Source organism: Phaseolus vulgaris, chromosome 10 (assembly GCF_000499845.2).
Source record: "Phaseolus vulgaris cultivar G19833 chromosome 10, P. vulgaris v2.0, whole genome shotgun sequence".
In the NCBI taxonomy this organism is placed as follows: Eukaryota; Viridiplantae; Streptophyta; class Magnoliopsida; order Fabales; family Fabaceae; genus Phaseolus; species Phaseolus vulgaris.
The window spans coordinates 42,245,842-42,272,018 of NC_023750.2; the positions used below are offsets into that span (position 1 = coordinate 42,245,842).

Consider the following 26,177-nt stretch of genomic DNA (forward strand, 5'->3'; position numbering starts at 1 on the left):
ATTTTTGAAAATAATTGAAAATAATCACCTTTAAAACAATTTAAAACAATTCAATCTAATCATAATGATATAGATTTAAGTTCAAAATCTTCATTTGAAAGCCTTCTATACATGAAACCCACTGATAATATATTTCAATGTAAAAATACTAAGTTTTCAAAAGCCTTTGCTTTAGTAATGAATATCAAAAACTTTTCAAACAAGCTTAATCTGATAGTCTCACTAAAACTTTGATTTTATATGCATTAAAACTATTAAAACAAGTTTCCAAAACATTCAAGGATAATTTGAAATCAATTTAAGAACATGGAAATTGAATTTAGAAACTCCTGATACGTCAGATAAAACTGTAGACTTTTAATAATTAAGTCTGCAACTATTTAGTGTCTTAACATATGTGAGATGAAGGACCATAGAAAAAAGTAAAAATGCTCTTACCACTCAAGTCAAATGTGTGGGCAATAGATTTGTATATTATGGTCCTACCATTCAAATCAAATGTGAATGATCTGTCTTTTTGTGAGGGTGTGTCAAAGAAGGTAGGTGCACTAATTATGTCAGTTATGCCTTTTGGGGGTAACATGTAACCAATCATTTATTGCTTTTCTGCCACATTCTGGTCACACCATACTCCTTCTTTAATATTCATTAAGGAGATTTTTGAAGCTCCCTTTTCATGCAAAAGTCTAGTTCTTTCAGTTTGTTGATTTTCATGAACAGCTTCTTATTAAGTTTTCCAACTATGAGTTGCTGCCTGTAAAAGTGTTGATCAAATTTTGATGATGATGATGATCTTTAATGGATACACAGATGATTTCTCATGGATTTGTCTGAAGGATTTTGAGTTCACTTCTTTCTGTTCCCAAAGAACCACAATAGACACAATAAATCTACTTTTCGTCTGTGTTTTCTACGCTTCTACTATTGTCAGTTTAATCAGAAGAAATGTTATAAATGGAAGTCATAGCAGAAGCAAGTTTTTCCTTATTGTCTCTATCTGTTGTGCTATCACTAGCATCGTGTTTTACAGTATTGGCTTGTGGAATCTCATTGCCAAAACCGGTAACTCCATGGCTAACTTAGCATGCATCGTTAGAGGATTTGTTTGGACTTCTTTGGCAGTTTCTTTGCTTGTTCAGAGACACAAATGGATCAAAATTCAAAACTTTGTCTGGTGGGCATGTTCCTGTGTACTAGTTTCAGCTCTCAACATTGAAATTCTGTTCAGAAAGCATGCAATAGAAATTTTCGATGTCCTACTATGGCTCTTGCACACACTTCTTCTCTTCTGTGCCTTCCAAAATCTTGGTTACTTTGTCACTCAAAGTGTGTCAAAAAGTTTGTCGGAGCCATTGTTATCTCAGGAAGTTCACACAGAAGAAACAGGACTAGGCCATGCTTCCTTTCTGAGCAAGTTGACCTTCTCTTGGGTTAACTCCTTACTCAGATTGGGTTACTCAAAGCCACTATCTCTTGAAGACATACCTTCCCTTCTCTCTGAAGATAAAGCAGAATTGTCCCACCAAAACTTCATGCATTCATGGGAATCCCTTGTGAGTGAGAGAAGCAAGAACAATACCAAGAACTTGGTGCTTTGGTCAATTGTTAGAACTCACTTAAAAGAGAACGTATTAATAGCTTTTTATGCATTACTCAGAACCATTGCTGTGGTTGTTTCTCCTTTAATACTCTATGCTTTTGTCAACTTTTCAAATGGTGGGGATAGTGAGGATTCAGATCTCAAAGAAGGTCTCACCATAGTGGGGTTTCTTATTCTCTCCAGAGTGGTTGATTCTGTGTCCCAGAGACATTGGTTTTTTCATTCCAGGAGATCAGGATTGAAGATGAGATCAGCTCTGATGGTGGCAGTGTATGAAAAACAACTAAAGCTTTCAAGCTCAGCAAGGACAAGACACTCCACTGGTGAAATTCTGAATTACATTGCAGTTGATGCATATCGCATGGGAGAATTTCCATGGTGGTTTCATATAACATGGGCATGTGCATTGCAAATTCTCCTATCTATAGGTATCCTTTATGGAGTTGTGGGAGTTGGTGCTCTTCCTGGTTTAGTCCCTCTTCTTATATGTGGACTTCTCAATGTACCATTTGCCAAGATCCTACAAAAATGCATGGCAGAGTTCATGGTTTCACAGGATGAGCGTCTAAGAGCAACTTCAGAAATTCTAAACAGCATGAAAATCATTAAGTTACAGTCCTGGGAAGACAAATTCAAGAGTTTGGTTGAGAACCTACGTGGGAAAGAGTTCATTTGGCTATCTAAGGCACAGATCATGAAAGCTAATGGCTCATTTTTGTATTGGATGTCTCCTACCATCGTTTCTGCTGTTGTTTTCCTTGGTTGTGCTGCTTTCAATAGTGCTCCATTGAATGCTGGGACCATTTTTACAGTTCTTGCAACGTTGAGGAACCTGGCAGAACCTGTTCGAATGATTCCGGAGGCTCTATCTATTATGATCCAAGTTCAGGTATCTTTTGATCGTCTCAATACCTTTTTGCTTGATGAGGAACTAGATACCAGTGATGATAACAAAAGACATATAAACCGAAGTTCAATTAATGCGGTAGAAATCCAAGGTGGCAACTTCATTTGGGACCATGAATCAGTGTCTCCAACGTTAAGAGATGTGAATTTAGAAATCAAATGGGGACAGAAAGTTGCAGTTTGTGGGCCAGTTGGAGCTGGAAAATCTTCTCTTTTGTATGCAGTACTGGGAGAGATTCCCAAGATCTCAGGAACTGTGAGTTAAACAAACAAGTTCAGCTTTATGACATGACAAATTCATGCTGATATTCTTTGTATTCAATGTTTTTTATCTCTGAAAATTCTGAATAATGGAAAACAGGTTAATGTGTCCAGCAACATAGCATATGTTTCTCAAACCTCTTGGATACAAAGTGGGACGGTTCAAGATAATATACTGTTTGGCAAGCCGATGGAAAAAACAAGATATGAGAGTGCCATTAAAGTTTGTGCTTTGGATAAAGATATCAATGATTTCAGCCACGGTGATCTTACAGAAATAGGGCAGCGAGGGATTAACCTGAGTGGAGGACAAAAGCAAAGGATTCAACTGGCTCGTGCTGTCTACAATGATGCTGACATTTACCTCCTCGATGACCCTTTCAGTGCAGTTGATGCTCACACTGCTGCTATCCTTTTCAAAGTAAGAAGTTATCACTATAAGATTCTTAACTTTAGTGCAACTGTTATCTTCACTTCAGTGAACCAAACCACTTGCATTTATATGCTTACAGGACTGCGTAATGACGGCTCTAAGAGAGAAAACTGTCATTCTAGTGACACATCAAGTGGAGTTTCTCTCAGAAGTTGATGCAATCCTGGTAAAGTATATCATTTGGATTCATGTTACATTACATTCGTATATGATTAACATGAATATTATGACTCAAATTTTAGGTGATGGAAGGTGGAAAAGTTACTCAATCAGGTAACTATGAGAATCTCTTAACAGCTGGGACTGCCTTTGAACAACTTGTGAGCGCGCATAAGGAAGCAATTACAGAGTTGGATCAGAATAATGAGAACAAAACTCAGAGAGAAGAGTCTGAAGGTGTTTATCTAACTAAAAATCAGAGTGAGGGGGAGATTTCTACCGAGGGTCAACTTGGGATACAACTTACACAAGAAGAAGAAAAAGAGATTGGTGATGTTGGCTTGAAGACATTATGGGATTATATTTCATTTTCCAGGGGTTCATTGATGCTGTCATGGATACTTTTGGCACAATTTGCTTTTATTGCTTTTCAAACTGCATCAATGGTTTGGCTTGCTTTAGCCATTGAAATTCCAAAAATCACCAGTGCCACCTTGATTGGGGTGTACTCTATAATCTCATTTGCTAGTGCTGCATTTATATATGTAAGGTCTCTCTTGACCTCTTACCTCGGATTAAAAGCTTCTAAAGCTTTCTTCACAAGTTTCAATACTGCTATCTTCAATGCTCCTATGCTGTTCTTTGACTCAACCCCTGTAGGAAGGATATTAACGAGAGTAAGATTTCATTTCCAATGGAAAAAAAAAAATCTTCACAAGTTTTTTTCTATAAAAGCTTTCATGATAGTCATTATTATGTAACTTGACTTCTCAGTGACATTTCAAGTAATAACAATAATCTGTTATCACAAGAGAAAAAATCATGCAAAATTTTGATACCATTTTTCTCTCTTGCAGGCTTCATCAGATTTAAGTGTTTTGGACTTTGATATACCTCATTCGATCACCTTTGTAGCAGCTGTAGCAATTGAAATTTTGGTGACGATTTGTGTAATGGTTTTAGTAACATGGCCAGTTCTCATTGTTGCCATTCCTGCAATAGTCGCATCAAAATATGTTCAGGTTTACTCAATTTCAAAATTTTTTAGTTTTCTATTTCTGGTCCCTGCTAAACTCACAAAGCTAATCTTTTCTAAATCTTTTTTTCCCCGCAAAAGGGATATTATCAAGCCTCGTCAAGGGAGTTGATGAGGATCAATGGAACCACAAAAGCTCCTGTGATGAATTTTGCAGCTGAGACATCACTTGGTGTGGTTACTGTGAGAGCATTTAATATGGTAGAAAGATTTTTTAAGACTTACTTAAAGCTTGTGGACACAGACGCATCACTGTTTTTTCATTCTAATGTGACCATGGAATGGTTACTTTTAAGGATTGAAGCACTTCAAAATTTGACAGTCATCACTTCAGCTTTGCTACTTATTCTATTTCCTCAGGGATACGTGTCCACGGGTAACATTCCTTCAGAGATCAATTAGCAAAATAAGGCTTCATGCATGTTATTAACAAGCTTTAAATTGTTCATAATTCTCTTGCATTGTGCAGGCCTTGTGGGACTATCTCTCTCTTATGCTTTAACCTTCACAGCATCCTACACGTTTTGGACTCGATGGTATTGCAATTTATTAAACTATGTTATATCTGTTGAAAGAATCAAGCAATTCATTCACCTACCATCAGAGCCTCCTGCCATTGTGAAGGACCACCGACCTCCATCTTCATGGCCTTCCAAAGGCAGGATTGACCTTCAAGCCTTAGAGGTAAAGTTTCATCCTTGTCTTCTCAATTGGATAAACCTTCTTGTGTCTGAGTCTGATGGCTATTTTTCTTTGGTCTCAGATTAGATATCGTCCTAATTCTCCATTAGTACTTAAGGGTATCACTTGTATGTTTAGAGAAGGGAGTAGAGTGGGAGTTGTGGGAAGAACGGGAAGTGGAAAAAGTACACTCATAAGTGCTTTGTTTCGCTTAGTTGAGCCAGCAAGGGGTGATATTCTTATAGATGGGATTAGCATATGCTCAATGGGGTTGAAGGATTTGAGAATGAAACTAAGCATCATCCCTCAAGAACCAACTCTTTTCAAGGGCAGCATTAGAACCAACTTGGACCCTTTAGGCCTGTACTCAGATGATGAGATATGGAAGGTAAATGGACTAGCTCTGCTGTTAAAAAATGTTGTTTTGATACCTTCATGTTTTGCTTGAGCTTATCATGAGCACATGTTTGATTATGTTTAATTTTATACATAGGCTTTGGAGAAATGCCAGCTTAAGGAAACTATCAGCCATCTACCAAATCTCTTAGACTCTTTGGGTGAGTAAACTTCACATACTTACAGCCACAAATCTGATATTGGTATTTTCTGGCAAATTCTCTCAGCAGCCTTAGGCAACAATCTTTCTAGCTTTAGCTTTACAGCTTTAAAATTAGGAGGGAAGCTCATAATATTTGAACTTACTATTTGTACTTCAAATATGAAGTATTTAACTCCCAAATTAAGATTTTGTAACTTTTAAGAATCCTACATCAACTTAAGATAAAGACATTTTGTATATAAGTAGATGCAAACCTCACCTTATAAGTTGATTTTATAAAATTGAGTTAAGCTTAAAGTGCACTTCTTAATAGTAACAATCTTAATAGTAACAATCTTAATAGTAACAAATAAGGTGTTGAAGTCTGATTGAGAATAGTTGTACAGTGAGTGATGAAGGTGGAAATTGGAGCTTGGGACAACGACAACTGTTTTGTCTAGGAAGAGTACTGCTTAAGAGGAACAGAATTCTTGTTCTGGATGAAGCTACTGCCTCCATTGACTCTGCCACTGATGCAATTCTACAAAGAATTATCAGACATGAGTTTGCAGAATGCACAGTTATAACAGTGGCTCACAGGGTTCCAACTGTAACAGACAGTGACATGGTTATGGTCCTCTCCTATGGTATGTTCTTTCATTTTTTTTTCCTCCTTTTGGGATACACTGTTTATTCAGTTAGTTAGATAATATATTTTTGGTGGTTACTTAGGGAAAGTGGTGGAATATGATGAACCTTCAAGATTAATGAACACCAACTCTTCATTCTCTAAGCTGGTAGCTGAATATTGGGCCAGCTGCAGCAAGAATTCCTCCTCAAATGTTAGTTTGCAGCAACATTGAACAATAAGACTATGGATCATAAAAGGAAGAACAAATAAATGGAAAGAAAGTTAAATAATTATAATTATATGTTTACAAGGTGATGGACGCTTTCAACATCTTGTATTGGGACAATAGAAGTAAAAATGGTGTAATCTTTCAACTCAAAAAGTTAAAGTAGCTAAACTGCATATACACTGTTTTAATATGCCAATTACACTGATATGGAGACATTCTTCATGGACTCTTCTAAACATATCCTCCAACAAGACATTAGTTAATAAGGAAAATTCTCCCAACACCCTTCCATATTTTTTTTAATTGCAACCCTACCTTTTGAATATATTTTCGAATTTTTTGTTTGTATATTTTTTCATTTTTTTTATATTGTAAAATCCGTAACATCCCTTACTATAATATATATTTTAGATTTGTACAATTTAAAAGATAATTCTAGATCCACAAATACCTTATATTCTTGAATTTTATAATGCAGAATACATTTTTAAATTACATTTCAGATCCTACGATTAAAAAGATATTCTTGAATTTGAAAATACCTTTCGAATTGTACAATCCAAAATACATATTATAGAGTGTATTACAAATGGTATAATTCAAAACCTATTAACGAAATTGAAAATACCTTCTAAATTTTATAATTTGGAATAATTTTAAAAAAAAATTCTAGATTCTAGTATCTGTTTGTAGAATCCGGAATATATAAATAGAAAAAATTATATTTTCGGATTATAAAATCCATAAGTACTTCTTATGAACAAAATGGTCTTTTTGCCTGATTTATGGAGTGGGAGAAACTATTGAGGTGCAAACACTAGCATACCAATATCAATCCAACATTTTAGAAACAATAACAAAAAGGCAAATGTTCCTGCACCCAACACTTTTGAACCTGCACCCAACATAATTTCAAAAATATCCTTTATTTCGGAAATAAAAACCCAGAGTTGAAAATAATGTATCCCAGAAAAATAAATTCGGAAGAGATTTTTGTGTTTTGGATACAAAAATCCAGAAAAAAAATCAAAATCTCATTCTAGATTATGAAATCTGGGAAAATTCGGATTGGCACTTCCAGTAAAATTTCGGATCTACAAATCCGTAATTTTTTCTTTTACTAAAACTCTCTTAGTCACTTAACAAAATTTATAGCCAATAAGAAATCTTATATATTAGTTACATAATTAAAAAATAACAACACACATTAATTAAGTAATTAAGTAAAAAAATAAGATATTTTTGAATAGTTTGTTTGAGTTTTTTTTTTAAATTAACAGAAAAAATGTTTATTATATTTTTTAGATGTTTGTTTATTTTTAAAAAAGAAAACTAAATATTGGATATCACACATCGACTAGAGATTAGAATATTTCATAGTTTATAAGCGAATGCAAACCTCACCTTATAAGCCGATTTTATAAGGTTGAGTTAGACCTAAAGTTGACTTCTTAACATTATATCATAGTCATTTAAAGTGTATCTTAGCGAGAACTGGATGGACTTATCAGGTCACCCATTATTAGACGGCTATCAGACTAACAATATATAGTCTCATGTACGAGTTGACACTCTGAACTTCTTGCAGGAAGTATTTTATTTTTAAACTTAAAACAACTCACTCATGAGTCTTAATGACCCTAAAAGAATAATTTAAGAGACATGTTGTTGTAAATTGTTAAGAAGTGTATGAGTTTCTCTCATAATGAATTTAACAGACAAAAAAAATTTAAAAAAATATTATTATATTTTATAATAAAAATAATAATAACACTAAAAAATTTATTAAATAAAAACTAATTTTAGAGATAAAAAATAATTAGTTGTTATAGTGACTAAATTAGAGACTACAAAATTTTTTGGTTTTATTACAGTAAATGAAGATGAATATTCCTTGCCTGATTTGATGCTTTAATGTAGCGTACGTAATCGCACGTAATCGTAATGGAGAAAATATAAAGGTTTTGATAAACCCTAATTGTAGAGAAAACTAAATATAAAATAAACTTTTATTCACTTGTATATTAAAGAGTAAAATACATGGTGTATATATAAGAGAAAGATTAAGACCTAGCTGAAACAGAAAAGGAAAGTTGGGTCAAACAAACAAAGCCCAATAATTTAAAATGGAAAATTAAATATGTTAACACCCCCTCAAACTGGGGAATAGATATTTGTCAGGCCCAGCTTGGATTTGAGAGTAGAGAACTGTGCGAAAGCAAGGAGCTTGGTGAATATGTCAGCAACTTGCATTGCAGAAGTAATGGGCAGCAGTTTGAGGAGACCAGAGTTAAGTTTTTCACGAACTAGGTGACAATCAATTTCGATGTGTTTGGTTCGTTCATGAAAAACTTGATTGGAAGCTATTTGAAGGGCAGATTTGTTGTCACAATACAGGTTTGCAGGTTGGGGGAAAGGAAGATGTAAATCCTGAAGGAGGTAAGACAACCATTGTAGCTCACATGTGGTGGTGACAAGTGCTCTATACTCGGCTTCAGAGGAGCTCTGGGAGATAGTTGGCTGCTTTTTTTGATTTTCATGATATTAGGGAGTCTCCTAAGTAGATGGAATATCCAGTGACAGATTTGCGTGTGGTAGGACATGTTGCCCAGTCAGAGTCACTAAAACCAGGTGAAGTGAACTAGTGTGAGAAAAATATAGTCCTTCACCAGGGTGCCCTTGAGGTAACGCAAAAGACGGGAGACAGCTAGCTGATGATGAGTTGTGGGTGCAGATATGAATTGGCTTAAATTGTGGACAGCGAAGGCGATGTCTGGTCGCGTGTTGGTTAAGTAAATTAGACGTCTAAGGAGTCTTCTGTATTGGGAAGTGGCATCATCGAGAGGTGAGCCTTGGTAGGGAGAGAGACGGGAGGTGTGAGTCATAGGAGTGGCCACAGGTGCAGAGTCAAGCATGCCAGTTTCTTGAAGAAGATCAAGAGTATACTTGCGTTGACTTAAATGAAGATCAGTACTGTTGCGAGCAATTTCCAGTCCCAAAAAGTAAGTGAGATTACCTTAATTTTTTATCTTGAAGTGATGGTGAAGGGATGCAGTAATTATATTGATTTCCTCTGTGTCATCACCAGTTAAGACCAAGTCATCAACATAATCATTATTATATTTAAGAAAAAGAGAGTGGTCAGCAACAGAGATAGAGTAATTATTTGATAAAAGAAAAGTAGAAAGTTTTGCGTACCATTAATGACCAGCTTGGCGAAGACCATACAAAGACCGTTGAAGCTTGCAGACATGCTGGGGAGAAGGAAGAGAGAGACCAGGTGTGGGGGTCATGTATACCTCTTCATGGAGATCACCGTGAAGAAAGGCATTATTGACATCAAGTTGTTTTAAAACCCAATTTTTGGTAGTGGCAACAACAAGGAGAAGGCGGACGGTAGTGAGTTTAGCAACAGGTGCAAAAGTGTCTAAGAAATCAAGTCCTTCAAAGTTGGAGATCCCACATCGACTAGAGATTAGAGCCTTTCATAGTATATAAGTGGGTGCAAACCTCACCCCATTGAGCCGGTTTTATGGGGTTGAGTTAGGCTTAAAGTCCACTTCGCTTTTCTCTGATTTTTATTTCCCTCTTTGCTGTTCTTGTTTTTTTTTTTCTTTCTTTAAAACCTTGTAAGCGATGGCTAATGAAAATCCCACACCGGCTTCCTCTTCAAATGGAAACCCTACACCGACTTCCTCTTCAAATGGAAACCCTACACCGATGCCCCTTTTGGAACAGCCGATGAACAACTTCCTATACTTACACCCAAGCGAGAATCCCGCAGCCTCGTTGGTGTCGCCTGTTCTTGATTCAACAAACTACCATTCGTGGAGTCGGTCCTTCATCACTGCTCTTAGTGCCAAGAACAAAGTGGAATTCATACTTGGCTCACACCCATGCCCACAAAGGGATGATCCCACTTTCTCGTCCTGGACACGCTGTAACAACATGGTTGTCTCTTGGTTAGTACACTCTGTTTCAATTCCTATTAGGCAAAGCATTGTTTGGATGGACATAGCCTTTGACATCTGGAATGATTTAAAAGTTAGATATTCACAAGGGGATTTATCTCGCATTTCTGATTTGCAATTTGAGGCTATTTCTTTAAACCAGGGGGATATGTCTGTCACAGAGTATTTTACAAAATTGCGTATTATTTGGGACGAATTAGAGAATTTTAGACCTAATCCTATGTGCACATGCCCAGTAAAATGTTCTTGTTCTGTCATTTCTATTATAAATCAAAGAAAGTGTGAGGATCGTGCTATGCAATTTTTAAGAGGATTAAATGATCAGTATAAAAATATCTGTTCTCATGTTTTGCTCATGGATCCCATTTCTGCCATATCCAAAAAAATTTCCTTGGTTGTTCAACAAGAGAGACAATTATCCACTGTTGTTCCTGCCCCTAGTCTTCATAGTCTTAACAGTAGTCGCACTACTACATGCAATTTTTGTGGTAAATACGGTCATACTGAAGTTGTTTGTTTTTGAAAAGTGGGTTTTCCTTCTGGTGATGTTAAAATCTCAAAGTTTTCTTCTACTAGAAAAATTTGCACTTTTTGTAATAGTCTTGGCCACACTGTCGACACCTGTTATAAAAAACATGGGTTTCCTCCTGGCTACAAATCCATCAATAGGACATCCCAAGCCAACAATATGTTTACTACTAACCCTTCTTCTGAGTCTTTTTCTAAAGAACAGGATGTAAAGGGGATTCAACTTACATCACAGCAGTGTCAATTCCTGACCAACATTTTGCGTCAGCAAAACCTTGAGGATCCTGCTCCTCACGCTCAAATTAATCAAATCGGAACCTTCTCGGTGGATAAAATCACCAATACCGAGCAATCTTCAACGGGTAAGTTTTTCTCTTCACTATCTGCTATAAAAGAATCTTGGCTTGTTGATTCTGGTGCCACTGATCATGTTTGCCACAATTTGAGCGCTTTTACTACTTGGACTAAAATCAAACCTGTCTTAATTAGTCTCCCAAATGGTCAAACTGTTTATGCCACATATTTTGGTTTAGTACACTTTTCGGCCAAGTTTTATTTGTCTGATGTGTTATATGTGTCTCATTTTCAATTAAACTTAATATCTGTTTCTAAACTCACACACCAACTTAAATGCACTTTAACTTTCACTTTAACTCACTGCATTATACAGGACAATCTCACCCAAGAGAGGATTGGTATAGTTGAAGCCACTGGTGGCTTGTACCCTGTCACTACCTTGCCTGCTTCTAGTCGCTCTAAACCACATAATTTTGCTCCTCTTATTAATTGTAATATCACGGACAAAACATTGTAGCACTATAGACTGGGGCACCCTTCACATGAAAGATTACATGTCTTACGCAAACAATACCCTTTTATTACTATTGATACTCATCATGTATGTGACACTTGTAGTCGTGCAAAACAGAAAAAGCTTCCTTTCACTTTAAGTACTACTGCTACCTTTGCTATTTTTGATCTTGTACACTTTGATATTTGGGGACCCTGTTCCATAACTTCTATGCAATGTTTTCGTTATTTCTTAACTATTGTTGATGATTACTCGCGCTATACTTGGGTTATTTTGTTGCATAATAAATCTGAAGTGCGTCCGCACATCATTAACTTCACTGTTTTTGTTCAAAATCATTTTCAAACTAATATCAAAACGATTCGTACTGACAATGGTGTTGAATTTGCTATGTCGAGTTTTTATGCTTCAAAGGGAATTATACATCAAACATCTTGTGTTGAAACACCACAACAAAATGGCATTGTGGAACGTAAACATTAACACATACTAAATGTAACCAGGGCCTTACTTTTTCAAGCAAATCTTCCTCCTATCTTTTGGGAATTTGCTGTAAATCATGTTGTTTTCTTAATAAATTCTATTCATACTCCATTACTTAATAACATCACTCCTCATGAACAATTGTTTGGAAAACCGCATGACATTTCTTTTTTAAAAGTGTTTGGTTGCCTATGTTATGCTAGTACCATTACTGCACATAGGAATAAATTAGATGATAGATCTATCAAAGGTATTTTTCTTGGTTTCTCGCAAAATACAAAAGGTTATATTGTCTTAAATTTAAAGTTTCATCGCATAGAGATATCAAGACATGTAATCTTTCATGAAACCCATTTTCCATATAAATTGGATAGTGGCTTACCTGAGGACCCCAACACTTTATCTCTCCCTATTTCTAACGCATATAATTCTGCTCTTGATTTTTTTTCTGATACTGCACCTCCTGCCGAGCCGTGTGCCTCTACTCCTGCACCTTCTGCCGAGCTGTGTGCCTCTACTCTTGCACCCACTTATATACTATGAAAGACTCTAATCTCTAGTCGATGTGGGATCTCCAACACACTCCCTCATGCCGAGACTGCCAACTCGTGCGTGAGACTATATATTATGGGTAGTCCGATAGCGGCCCGATAGCGGGTGACACGATAGGTCCAACACAAACACTCGCTAGGATAGGCTCGAAATATGGCTCTGATACCATATTACAGTAAATGAAGATGAATATTCCTTGCCTGATGTGATGCTTTAATGTAGCGTACGTAATTGCACGTAATCGTAATGGAGAAAATAATGGTTTTGATAAACCCTAATTGTAGAGAAAACTAAATATAAAATAAACTTTTATTCACTTGTATATTAAAGAGTAAAATACATGGTGTATATTGATAAACCCTAATTGTAGAGAAAACTAAATATAAAATAAACTTTTATTCACTTGTATATTAAAGAGTAAAATACATGGTGTATATATAAGAGAAAGATTAAGACCTAGCTGAAACAGAAAAGGAAAGTTGGGTCAAACAAACAAAGCCCAATAATTTAAAATGGAAAATTAAATATGTTAATAGGTTTCTAAATTAGTTTCTATTATTGTTAAATAGTTTTAAAATTTGTATCTAATTAGTTATCAAAAATTTTGCTACCAAATTTAGAATCTAAATAATTGATAGTTAAAACTTTGGTAGTTAATTAAATACCAATTTAAAAACTATTTAATAATAATAATAGAAATTAATTTAAAAAACAAAAATTATTTTAATTTTTAAAATGATTTCTAATCTAGTCATTATAGTAACTAATTATTTTTATCTTTAAAATTGATTTTTATTTGATGTGTAATACTTCAAATTGAATCAATTATTTATCTTAAAATATATATAAAATATTAAAAATTAAATAGATATTCAATTATTTCAACTATTAATAAAATGAAAACAAATATAGCCTAATTAGAATGTTTATAGTAATATCATTATCTTTTTTCACATTACTAAAAAGAAATATAGTAATTACTATTTTTTCTATTAAATATACTCAACATTATTCTTATGATATGCAAATTTATCCAGATTTCTGACATATTCTCATTATTGTTTCTACTTTATTCACTTGAAAGACCACCAACCCATCATTTCCTTCATTCATTATAATTCTTAATTTATCATTTATGTTCTGTCAAGAGAAATAAGTTAAATAAAAATTTAAAATAGTAAAAATGGACAAGAAAATTTTTGGATTGGATTAGAACATTGGTGAATTTTTCACTAATTTTTGTTTGTTTGCAGTGATTGTTGGCACAAAAGCTAAAGCAATTTTGTAATTTATACTAAGATACACCATTGCTTTTAATTATTTCCAAATTATTTTACAAGCAATTGAAATTTAACTTAGTACTAAAAAAGTTTCAAAATATCTTATATATGAAACTAGTGGAGACATAGATGAATGAGACAAGAAATTAGGGTGAATGAAACTATTGTGTTTTTGGACATACTTTTTCACCTTTTTAGTCTCATCTACTTTCACTATTAAATTTTGCTTTTGGAATGTTGCTTAAATGGGTCTCTGAGAAAGTTTTTACCATTTTAAAATTTGCTTGGTTGAATATGAACAATCATGTGATGTAGATGAAATGAATGGTGCATCAAAAGTTGTAATATATCTTTTTGATTTTTGAGTTGTAGTGCACTTTCATCACATACTTTTGTATAAACAAATGAAAGATAAAACTTCTTCCAACTTTCTCTAAATTGTTTATTTATTGAAATTTATTTAAAATACTATGTTTGCATGTCTTACATTATACTTGATAAAGTTGACCTATTTTTTTATATTTTTTAATAAATTGACATGTAACTACAATTTATTTATTTATATCACAATTATACATTTTTTTTATTGAGATATTATCTGATACCCCATTCCATAATTATTTTAATAGCTCACAGAAGATCTTAAATTAATAATTACACTTTATCTCAGTCTCTACTTCTACAGAATGATCATCAACTCATGAAAATGAACATAAACTCATTTATAATATTTTTCTTCTTTCTATAAATCAAATGTTATTCTACTTTTGTAAAAAAACTATTTTATTATCTAAACCCAATTAAATAATTTAATAAATCAAATAAATAATTGTATTTTATTACTTTTAGTTTTAAAAGTATTTTACATGTTAGGAGAGGAACATAATAGAGAATATGTTATTGAAAGAAAGTTCCCTTTCATGAGGTATATTATCAATTGAATGTGAGAATGACTACATACTGTGTGGTATGGATCACTTGCTGTTGCTAAAAAAAGTACTTAAAAGTAACTTTAGATTTTTCATTAATATCTATTATTTACAGCATCTTGGAGAAAGAATGAATTCTTTTGTGATGAATCCACCAAGATATGACAGTGAAGAGGAATATTATTATTGTGAAAGATAAAAAAAAAATTACATTAGATCTACCAACAAAATGTGAATGAAATTTTGAAGGGTTCTGAATGGAGTATGTAACTTAAATAAATAGTGAATGCAAAGAGAATAATAAAATACACACATTTTTACTCTACTACTTCGGTTAGGTTTAGTCTTAAACAACTTGTTTAATAGTTTTTACTATTCAAAACACTTGCTACAAAGAATATATCATACAACAAATTTTTATGTTTTTTCAGGAACAATGAGTATTTTCACATTTGTAAGTATATCGAGTACACACAATTTAGGTACAACGAGTATTTGTGTTTCTCTAGGTACACTAATTTTAATCTCTCTTTGAGGCTAAGGTATCTGTTAGAGATCCCACATCGACTAGAGATTATAGCCTTTTATTGTATATAAATAGGTGCAAACCTCAACCTCATGAGCTGATTTTATGGGGTTGAGTTGGACTAAAAGTCCACTTTGTAATATGATATTTCGAACCTATATTATGAAACTCTCTACCATGTTAGAACTGTAGACTTTTAATAATTAAGTCTTGATATCTACATATCATAACTAGAATATTTAGTGTCTTAACCATATGTGAAATGAAGGACCACAGAAAAAAGTAAAAATGCTCCTACCATTCAAATCAAATGTGAGGGCAACAGGTTTGTATATTATGCTCCTACCATTCAAATGAAATATCTGTATTTTTCTTTGTGAGGGTGTGTCAAAGAAGGTGGGTGCACTAATTTTGTTAGTTATGCCTTTTGGGAGCAACCATTTCTTGCTTTTCTGCGACATTCTGGTCACACCACACTCCTTCTCCTTTAATATGCATTTTTTAGGAGATTTTTGAAGCTCCCTTTTCATGCAAAAGTCTAGTTCTTTCAGTTTGTTGATTTTCATGAACAGCTTCTTATTAAGTTTTCCAACTATGAGTTGCTGCCTGTAAAAGTGTTGATCAAACTTTGATGATGATGATGATCTTTAATGGATACACAGATGATTTCTCATGGATTTGTCTGAAGGATTTTGAGTTCACTTCTTTCTGTTCCCAAAGAACCACAATAGACACAGTAAATCTACTTTTCGTCTGTGTTTTCTACGCTTCTACGATTGTCAGTTTAATCAGAAGAAATGTTATAAATGGAAGTCATAGCAGAAGCAAGTTTTTCCTTATTGTCTCTATCTGTTGTGCTATCACTAGCATCGTGTTTTACAGTATTGGCTTGTGGAATCTCATTGCCAAAACCGGTAACTCCATGGCTAACTTAGCATGCATCGTCAGAGGATTTGTTTGGACTTCTTTGGCAGTTTCTTTGCTTGTTCAGAGACACAAATGGATCAAAATTCTAAACTTTGTCTGGTGGGCATGTTCCTGTGCTCTAGTTTCAGCTCTCAACATCGAAATTCTGTTCAGAAAGCATGCAATAGAAATTTTCGATGTCCTACTATGGCTCTTGCACACACTTCTTCTCTTCTGTGCCTTCCAAAATCTTGGTTACTTTGTCACTCAAAGTGTGTCAAAAAGTTTATCCGAGCCATTGTTATCTCAGGAAGTTCACACAGAAGAAACAGGACTAGGCCATGCTTCCTTTCTGAGCAAGTTGACCTTCTCTTGGGTTAACTCCTTACTCAGATTCGGTTACTCAAAGCCACTATCTCTTGAAGACATACCTTCCCTTCTCTCTGAAGATAAAGCAGAATTGTCCCACCAAAACTTCATGCATTCATGGGAATCCCTTGTGAGCGAGAGAAGCAAGAACAATACCAAGAACTTGGTGCTTTGGTCAATTGTTAGAACTCACTTAAAAGAGAACGTATTAATAGCTTTTTATGCATTACTCAGAACCATTGCTGTGGTTGTTTCTCCTTTAATACTCTATGCTTTTGTCAACTTTTCAAATGGTGGGGATAGTGAGGATTCAGATCTCAAAGAAGGTCTCACCATAGTGGGGTTTCTTATTCTCTCCAGAGTGGTTGATTCTGTGTCCCAGAGACATTGGTTTTTTCATTCCAGGAGATCAGGATTGAAGATGAGATCAGCTCTGATGGTGGCAGTGTATGAAAAACAACTAAAGCTTTCAAGCTCAGCAAGGACAAGACACTCCACTGGTGAAATTATGAATTACATTGCAGTTGATGCATATCGCATGGGAGAATTTCCATGGTGGTTTCATATAACATGGGCATGTGCATTGCAAATTCTCCTATCTATAGGTATCCTTTATGGAGTTGTGGGAGTTGGTGCTCTTCCTGGTTTAGTCCCTCTTCTTATATGTGGACTTCTCAATGTACCATTTGCCAAGATCCTACAAAAATGCATGGCAGAGTTCATGGTTTCACAGGATGAGCGTCTAAGAGCAACTTCAGAAATTATAAACAGCATGAAAATCATTAAGTTACAGTCCTGGGAAGACAAATTCAAGAGTTTGGTTGAGAACCTACGTGGGAAAGAGTTCATTTGGCTATCTAAGGCACAGATCATGAAAGCTAATGGCTCATTTTTGTATTGGATGTCTCCTACCATCGTTTCTGCTGTTGTTTTCCTTGGTTGTGCTGCTTTCAATAGTGCTCCATTGAATGCTGGGACCATTTTTACAGTTCTTGCAACGTTGAGGAACCTGGCAGAACCTGTTCGAATGATTCCGGAGGCTCTATCTATTATGATCCAAGTTAAGGTATCTTTTGATCGTCTCAATACCTTTTTGCTTGATGAGGAACTAGATATCAGTGATGATAACAAAAGACATATAAACCGAAGTTCAATTAATGCGGTAGAAATCCAAGGTGGCAACTTCATTTGGGACCATGAATCAGTGTCTCCAACGTTAAGAGATGTGAATTTAGAAATCAAATGGGGACAGAAAGTTGCAATTTGTGGGCCAGTTGGAGCTGGAAAATCATCTCTTTTGTATGCAGTACTGGGAGAGATTCCCAAGATCTCAGGAACTGTGAGTTAAACAAACAAGTTCAGCTTTATGACATGACAAATTCATGCTGATATTCTTTGTATTCAATGTTTTTTATCTCTGAAAATTCTGAATAATGGAAAACAGGTTAATGTGTCCAGCAACATAGCATATGTTTCTCAAACCTCTTGGATACAAAGTGGTACGGTTCAAGATAATATACTCTTTGGCAAGCCGATGGAAAAAACAAGATATGAGAGTGCCATTAAAGTTTGTGCTTTGGATAAAGATATCAATGATTTCAGCCACGGTGATCTTACAGAAATAGGGCAGCGAGGGATTAACTTGAGTGGAGGACAAAAGCAAAGGATTCAACTGGCTCGTGCTGTTTACAATGATGCTGACATTTACCTCCTCGATGACCCTTTCAGTGCAGTTGATGCTCACACTGCTGCTATCCTTTTCAAAGTAAGAAGCTATCACTATAAGATTCTTAACTTTTGTGGAACTGTTATCTTCACTTCAGTGAACCAAACCACTTGCATTTATATGCTTACAGGACTGCGTAATGACGGCTCTAAGAGAGAAAACTGTCATTCTAGTGACACATCAAGTGGAGTTTCTCTCAGAAGTTGATGCAATCCTGGTAAAGTATCTCATTTGAATGCATGTTACATTACATTCGTATATGATTAACATGAATATTATGACTCAAATTTTAGGTGATGGAAGGTGGAAAAGTTACTCAATCAGGTAACTATGAGAATCTCTTAACAGCTGGGACTGCCTTTGAACAACTTGTGAGCGCGCATAAGGAAGGAATTAGAGAGTTGGATCAGAATAATGAGAACAAAACTCAGAGAGAAGATTCTGAAGGTGTTTATCTAACTAAAAATCAGAGTGAGGGGGAGATTTCTACTGAGGGTCAACTTGGGATACAACTTACACAAGAAGAAGAAAAAGAGATTGGTGATGTTGGCTTGAAGACATTATGGGATTATATTTCATTTTCCAGGGGTTCATTGATGCTGTCATGGATACTTTTGGCACAATTTGCTTTTATTGCTTTTCAAACTGCATCAATGGTTTGGCTTGCTTTAGCCATTGAAATTCCAAAAATAACTAGTGCCACCTTGATTGGGGTGTACTCTATAATCTCTTTTGCTAGTCCTGCTTTTATATATGTAAGGTCTCTCTTGACCTCTTACCTCGGATTAAAAGCTTCTAAAGCTTTCTTCACAAGTTTCAATACTGCTATCTTCAATGCTCCTATGCTGTTCTTTGACTCAACCCCTGTAGGAAGGATTTTAACGAGAGTAAGATTTCATTTCCAATGGAAGAAAAATCTAAATAATTTCCCTGTGTTTGATCATTTACTATTTAGTCATATTGAAAATTTTGATACATTTTTCTTTCTTGCAGGCTTCATCAGATTTAAGTATTTTGGACTTTGATATACCTTATTCGATCACCTTTGTAGCATCTGTAGCAATTGAAATTTTGGTGATGATTTGTGTAATGGTTTTAGTAACATGGCCAGTTTTCATTGTTGCCATTCCTGCAATAATTGCATCAAAATATGTTCAGGTTTACACACTTTCAAATTTTTTTAGTTTTCTATTTCTGGTCCCTGCTTAACTCACAAAGCTAATCTTTTCTAAATCTTTTTTTCCCGCAATAGGGGTATTATCAAGCCTCGTCAAGGGAGTTGATGAGGATCAATGGAACCACAAAAGCTCCTGTGATGAATTTTGCAGCTGAGACATCACTTGGTGTGGTTACTGTGAGAGCATTTAATATGGTAGAAAGATTTTTTAAGACTTACTTAAAGCTTGTGGACACAGACGCAACACTGTTTTTTCATTCTAATGTGGCCATGGAATGGTTACTTTTAAGGATTGAAGCACTTCAAAATTTGACAGTCATCACTTCAGCTTTGCTACTTATTCTATTTCCTCAGGGATACGTGTCCACGGGTAACATTCCTTCAGAGATCAATTAGCAAAATAAGACTTCATTCATGTTATTAACAAGCTTTTAATTGTTCATAATTCTCTTGGATTGTGCAGGCCTTGTGGGACTATCTCTCTCTTATGCTTTAACCTTCACAGCATCCTACACGTTTTGGACTCGATGGTATTGCAATTTGTTAAACTATGTTATATCTGTTGAAAGAATGAAGCAATTCATTCACCTACCATCAGAGCCTCCTGCCATTGTGAAGGACCACCGACCTCCATCTTCATGGCCTTCCAAAGGCAGGATTGACCTTCAAGCCTTAGAGGTAAAGTTTCATTCTTGTTGTTGGAAATCACCTATCGACTAGAAATAAAGACATTTTATTGTATATAAGTGGATGCAAACCTCACCTCATAAGCCAGTTTTATGAGGTCGAATTAAACTTAAAGTCCATTTCTTAATACTTGTCTTGTCTTAAAGTCTGATGGCTATTTTTCTTTGATCTCAGATTAGATATCGTCCTAATGCTCCATTAGTACTTAAGGGTATCACTTGTATGTTTAGAGAAGGGAGTAGAGTGGGAGTTGTGGGAAGAACCGGAAGTGGAAAAAGTACACTCATAAGTGCTTTGTTTCGCTTAGTTGAACCAGCAAGAGGTGATATTCTTATAGATGGGATTAGCATATGCTCAATGGGGTTGAAGGATTTGAGAATGAAACTAAGCATCATCCCTCAAGAACCAACTCTTTTCAAGGGCAGCATTAGAACCAACTTGGACCCTTTAGGCCTGTACTCAGATGATGAGATATGGAAGGTAAATGGATTAGCTGCTGTTAACAAATGTTGTTTTGATACCTTGAGCTTATCATAAGCACATGTTTGATTACGTTTAATTTTGTGCATAGGCTTTGGAGAAATGCCAGCTTAAGGAAACTATCAGCCATCTACCAAATCTCTTAGACTCTTTGGGTGAGTAAACTTCACATACTTACAGCCACAAATCTGATATTGGTATTTTCTGGCAAATTCTCTCAGCAGCCTTAGGCAACAATCTTTCTAGCTTTAGCTTTACAGCTTTAAAATTAGGAGGGAAGCTCATAATATTTGAACTTACTATTTGTACTTCAAATATGAAGTATTTAACTCCCAAATTAAGATTTTGTAACTTTTAAGAATCCTACATCAACTTAAGATAAAGACATTTTGTATATAAGTAGATGCAAACCTCACCTTATAAGTTGATTTTATAAAATTGAGTTAAGCTTAAAGTGCACTTCTTAATAGTAACAATCTTAATAGTAACAATCTTAATAGTAACAAATAAGGTGTTGAAGTCTGATTGAGAATAGTTGTACAGTGAGTGATGAAGGTGGAAATTGGAGCTTGGGACAACGACAACTGTTTTGTCTAGGAAGAGTACTGCTTAAGAGGAACAGAATTCTTGTTCTGGATGAAGCTACTGCCTCCATTGACTCTGCCACTGATGCAATTCTACAAAGAATTATCAGACATGAGTTTGCAGAATGCACAGTTATAACAGTGGCTCACAGGGTTCCAACTGTAACAGACAGTGACATGGTTATGGTCCTCTCCTATGGTATGTTCTTTCATTTTTTTTTCCTCCTTTTGGGATACACTGTTTATTCAGTTAGTTAGATAATATATTTTTGGTGGTTACTTAGGGAAAGTGGTGGAATATGATGAACCTTCAAGATTAATGAACACCAACTCTTCATTCTCTAAGCTGGTAGCTGAATATTGGGCCAGCTGCAGCAAGAATTCCTCCTCAAATGTTAGTTTGCAGCAACATTGAATAATAAGAGTGTGGATCAGAAAAGGAAGAACAAATAAATGGAAAAGAAAGTTAAATAATTGTTATTATATGTTTACAATGGTGTGGATTCTTTTATTGGGTGATCCCTCCTGCACTCTGTTTTATATGTTTAGAAGGGTGTGGATGCTTTCAACATCTTGAAAATTGTATGTTTGAAGTTTATTAGATGAGACTGTTGAAAATTATTGACATTTTTACCTATTTTTTTTAACAAATTTATAATAAACTGAAATTTAAGTTGGTTGAATTTTTTTATTAAACTAAAACAAAACAAAAATATCTAATTGATTTGGAGATATTCTTTTGAAATACCGAATTTTTCCTTTTTCAGTTTTATTTTATTTTATTTTGGAATAGGAGTTTCGTAAGTAAATATTGTTTTCAGAATAGGAAATTTAGAAGACAAAAATATCATTTTAGAATATCCTTTCTATTACATATTTTATTTTATTTCTGGATTGATAAATTCAGAATTAATAAATATATGTTCCGAAGGTTGCAAAAATATTCTAGAAAGAAAAATTCGAAAGTCATTTTTAAAAGAGATAAAATAGTCTTCTTAAAAAATATGGAGTGTAGGAAAACATTTGTTAGGGTGCAGGAAGAACCAACCTTGATTTGGTTTGGTTGAAATTGTATAATAAGTTAAAATTAAACAAAAAAAAAATATGAATTTTGCTTTCCGCACCCCTTTAATTACTAACTGCATTCCATAAGAATATAAAATGACTAAAATACCTCGTGTGCATTTGAGTTTATCTAGAAAGCTTGGTTTGAAAGTTTGTTACAAAAATTGTTATGTAAACCTTGTTGTTCTAGAATGTCTTTCATATGTTTTAGAAAACGCGTTCAAAAAACTTATTTCAAAAGATATTATATATATTTTCGAAAAGTTTGTTATAGAATATATTTCTTGTGTTCTGAAAAAAAGCTTGTTGTGAAAATCTTATTATGAAAATTTTGTTCTAAGAATTATATTCAAGAAATCACGATCTGAAAATTTGGAAAAGCCTATTTTGAATGATTTTCAGAACATATAATCAAAAAGTCTCTTTGGTGAGAGATAAAATTCTCATTTTAAAAATTATGGGGTGCAATTAGAGATTATGAGACTGCGTGAAGAAAAACTCAAGAAATATTTATGTTTCTGGGCCCAACAGAAGGGAGTCCGGCCCAACCACTCTTAAACTACTCATTCTTCTTCTACTCTCAATAACGTAACAATCGAAAGAGAGAGCCGCCGCACGCCCTCCGCCACAGCCTCCTCCGTGACGCGACGAGCCCCTCCGCGCCGCAAAAGCCTCCGATACTACGAGCCTCCTCCGCCCCGCGACGGCGTCGAAGGTATATTATTTCGTTAGGGTGTGATTGAGTTGTGGTTCTGTAACCAATTAGGTCTAATGTTGGGGATATAATTATGCAATTCGTCTTAATCTAGGAATGACGGAGAGAAAAGAAGTAGTTGGGTTATCGTGGCAGCCACAGTTGTGTATTCCATCATCATCAAAAGTCAGTGATGGTTCTCGTACCAAACCTCGAACGGAGGCATCAAACAACACTCTTTGGAAATCCAGTTCAGAGCTGATTGATGGCCTTTTCGTCCCTCCGAACAATCCCAGAAAATTAAACAAGTTACTGAAAAAGCAAGCTAAAGATACTGCAGGGAAAAGTTGGTATGCGATGTAGCATTAGATTATTCTCTCTAGCAAGTTTGTATCTATGTGCTCATGTTTATTCATTGGAGATTTGTCTTTTCAATTTGGACACCTTAGTTCAATGTAGTTGTAGTAACCTTTTTTTTAATAACAATAGACTTGTACTCATTTTTTCCAGTTATCTTATAGTTTCTTCTTTAGTTGGAGTGTGAAAGGGAATGATCTTGTAGTTAAATCTCTGGCAGGTTCGATATGCCGGCCCAAACCATCACCCCTGAGCTACAAAAAGATTTGAAATTGTTGAAGGTGATTTTGTTTTTTTTTTAACATCTTTACCTTTTGATTGCGTTTCTTTGTGTAGTGTTGTTTCGAATATGGTCATGTGTGATGATGTATTGGAAAATTAGCTTGGATTGAGCTAATAATTATATACACGAGTAATATCTAATATATATGGTGATTTATGTGATATTATTCAGAATAATGAAGTTACTTATATGTAATGATGTTCATAGTTGCCATTCTAATTTCTTCCATAATTGAAGCAGAAACAGTTAAAGTAGATGATTCTTCTTTTTCATGTGATATGGTATTAGAGGTACAAGTCAGATTTAAAAGCTTTTTTATTACTATTGTGATCCTGGAATAGAACAGCCTACCTTGTTTATGGGCAGCTACCAAACAGTTATGAATTAACAATAGCTGAATAACTAACCTACGAACATTGTCTTATTTATGTTTACATATGATATCGTGCAATGAAAATTTTGGGTCCTCTTTTGTTGGACTTTTACTTTACAAGAACCCTTCTCATAGTTTGGGACTCTAGGTTACTTGCTTGCTAATATAGTATGTTTCTATGATTTGTATTATTTGCTGCTTACTTTGGACCTTTACCATTTAAGACCAAGAAACCATTGTGACTCTGATAGGCCGAACCCCAATGGCCTTGCTGAGGGAGATAGTTCAAGGCCATTGAAGGTTTATCAGAAAAAAAAAATAACAGACAGAGTTGGTCTATTTGTATTGCAGCATAGACAGTAATAAATTATAAATATCGCACACTTATATTTTGTATTGCAGTGATGTAAATTACTGTATAAAACATGTCAAGTTTCACGCTATGGATATGCAATTTCGAGAAATGACAAATGTTTAGTGATATTAAAAGCATCTGGAAAAAATCAGTCAGACACAGATTATTATGTATCTCTCATTTTTGTGTTAAGCTATCTAGTTTTATTTTGTGAACCAGTTCTTATCCTTAGACTTTAATAATAAGCATGTATGTTGGTGGTTACAGTTGAGGGCTGCTCTTGATCCAAAGCGTCATTACAAGAAAGGTGATTCCAAATCAAAGACACTTCCCAAATATTTCCAGGCAAGCAAGTTTTTGGTTTTTTACATAGATAGAAGCTTTGAGTATTATTACTTTCATCAAAATATGAATTTCTATTAGACATCTTTTAGATAATTTGTAATTTTGAATAATCAGGTTGGGACAGTTGTGGATTCTCCATTGGACTACTTCTCAGGAAGATTAACAAAGAAGGAAAGGAAAGCAACGCTTGCAGATGAGCTGCTTTCTGATCAAAAGCTTGCAGCCTATAGGTAAACATGCCTTGAACTGTATATCTGCCTGGTTAGAGAGTGTTCATGCGTGTTCCAATGCTCTTCTGGTTACTTACTCGTTTTCATTAAATAATTTTTCTTAGGAAACGGAAGGTTCAAGAAATTGAAGAACATAATCGACCTGGTGGGAATGAAAGGTGGAAGATTAAAGGTAGTAATTCCCGGAAGCGGGCTAAGGAAAGGAGGATTTACTGAATTATTCATCCAATTCTGTCTTAGGCAGAGTTTATAATAGACAAATTTTGTTATAGGAAGAACCTCCTGAAATTATCCTCTGGAATTTCAACTTCAAAAACTTTACTTCAATTAACATCTCTATATAATTAATTATGTTTAAATTATAAATAATTGTTTTTAAAATAAACATTTGCAGTAACAGCTATAATCGTTGGAATGTGTAAAATGACAATTCATTGTGCAAACATTTTTTAAGTGACTTTTTAATGAAAATATTTTTAGTAATACTTTAATTTTTATTTCTTTCAAATATATATTTTTTATTTTAATGTTAAATTAAAGATAATTTGATCTAAAAGTAACCCAAAAAATCGTTTTCCCCCAAACCACTCTATTATCTTTATTTGAACAATAGATTTTTTTTTTAAACTTCATTTCTATTTCTATTCCATGAACTCTTCATCTTTATTTCTAATTTGAATTTCAATGATTTAAAATAAATAGCAATGGTTAAACGTAGTTTTGTATTAGAATAGAAATGATTACATATCTAGAATGTAATTATATGTATAAAATATTTATTTATAATGATTTCTGATTATCATACATCAAAACTAAATTATTTAACATAAATTTAAATATGTAGAAACAAATACTTATTTATAAATTACACATAGTTAAGTTGTAAGAACTGTAGCACTAGTAAAAACGTAAACATGACTTTATAAATAAAAATAGGGAAAAAAATCAAATGATACCATGAGTCAAATTAAATTTTAAAGTTTTCATGTATT

At 34.3% G+C, this 26,177-nt stretch overlaps 3 protein-coding genes across 4 annotated transcripts; all 3 read left to right on the forward strand.

Moving 5' to 3' along the window:
* The first annotated feature begins 500 nt into the window (after positions 1–500).
* LOC137819399 (ABC transporter C family member 8-like) lies at positions 501–22,108 on the forward strand. Of its 2 annotated transcripts, XR_011082285.1 has the most exons (12): positions 617–2,762; positions 2,868–3,188; positions 3,280–3,366; positions 3,443–4,036; positions 4,217–4,381; positions 4,477–4,771; positions 4,865–5,079; positions 5,159–5,464; positions 5,570–5,633; positions 6,022–6,261; positions 6,347–6,556; positions 22,036–22,108. XR_011082285.1 is itself a non-coding variant. In XM_068623236.1 (11 exons), the coding sequence occupies exons 1-11, from the start codon at positions 780–782 to the stop codon at positions 6,475–6,477; spliced, it is 4,401 nt and encodes a 1,466-aa protein (XP_068479337.1). In that variant the 5' UTR covers positions 501–779; the 3' UTR covers positions 6,478–6,771. The 2 variants fall into 2 exon arrangements, 1 of the variants encoding a protein (XP_068479337.1); XM_068623236.1 differs by lacking the exon at positions 22,036–22,108 and having other exon boundaries at positions 501–2,762; positions 6,347–6,771.
* Positions 15,808–22,108, forward strand: LOC137819400 (ABC transporter C family member 8-like). The gene is made up of 11 exons (XM_068623237.1): positions 15,808–18,168; positions 18,274–18,594; positions 18,686–18,772; positions 18,849–19,442; positions 19,549–19,713; positions 19,808–20,102; positions 20,196–20,410; positions 20,594–20,899; positions 20,991–21,054; positions 21,443–21,682; positions 21,768–22,108. The coding sequence occupies exons 1-11, from the start codon at positions 16,186–16,188 to the stop codon at positions 21,896–21,898; spliced, it is 4,401 nt and encodes a 1,466-aa protein (XP_068479338.1). The 5' UTR covers positions 15,808–16,185; the 3' UTR covers positions 21,899–22,108.
* Positions 22,109–23,090: 982 nt separating this feature from the next.
* Positions 23,091–25,551, forward strand: LOC137818841 (rRNA-processing protein fcf2-like). The gene is made up of 6 exons (XM_068622468.1): positions 23,091–23,263; positions 23,358–23,592; positions 23,820–23,880; positions 24,878–24,955; positions 25,070–25,185; positions 25,290–25,551. The coding sequence occupies exons 2-6, from the start codon at positions 23,360–23,362 to the stop codon at positions 25,399–25,401; spliced, it is 600 nt and encodes a 199-aa protein (XP_068478569.1). The 5' UTR covers positions 23,091–23,263; positions 23,358–23,359; the 3' UTR covers positions 25,402–25,551.
* The last annotated feature ends 626 nt before the right edge of the window (positions 25,552–26,177 follow it).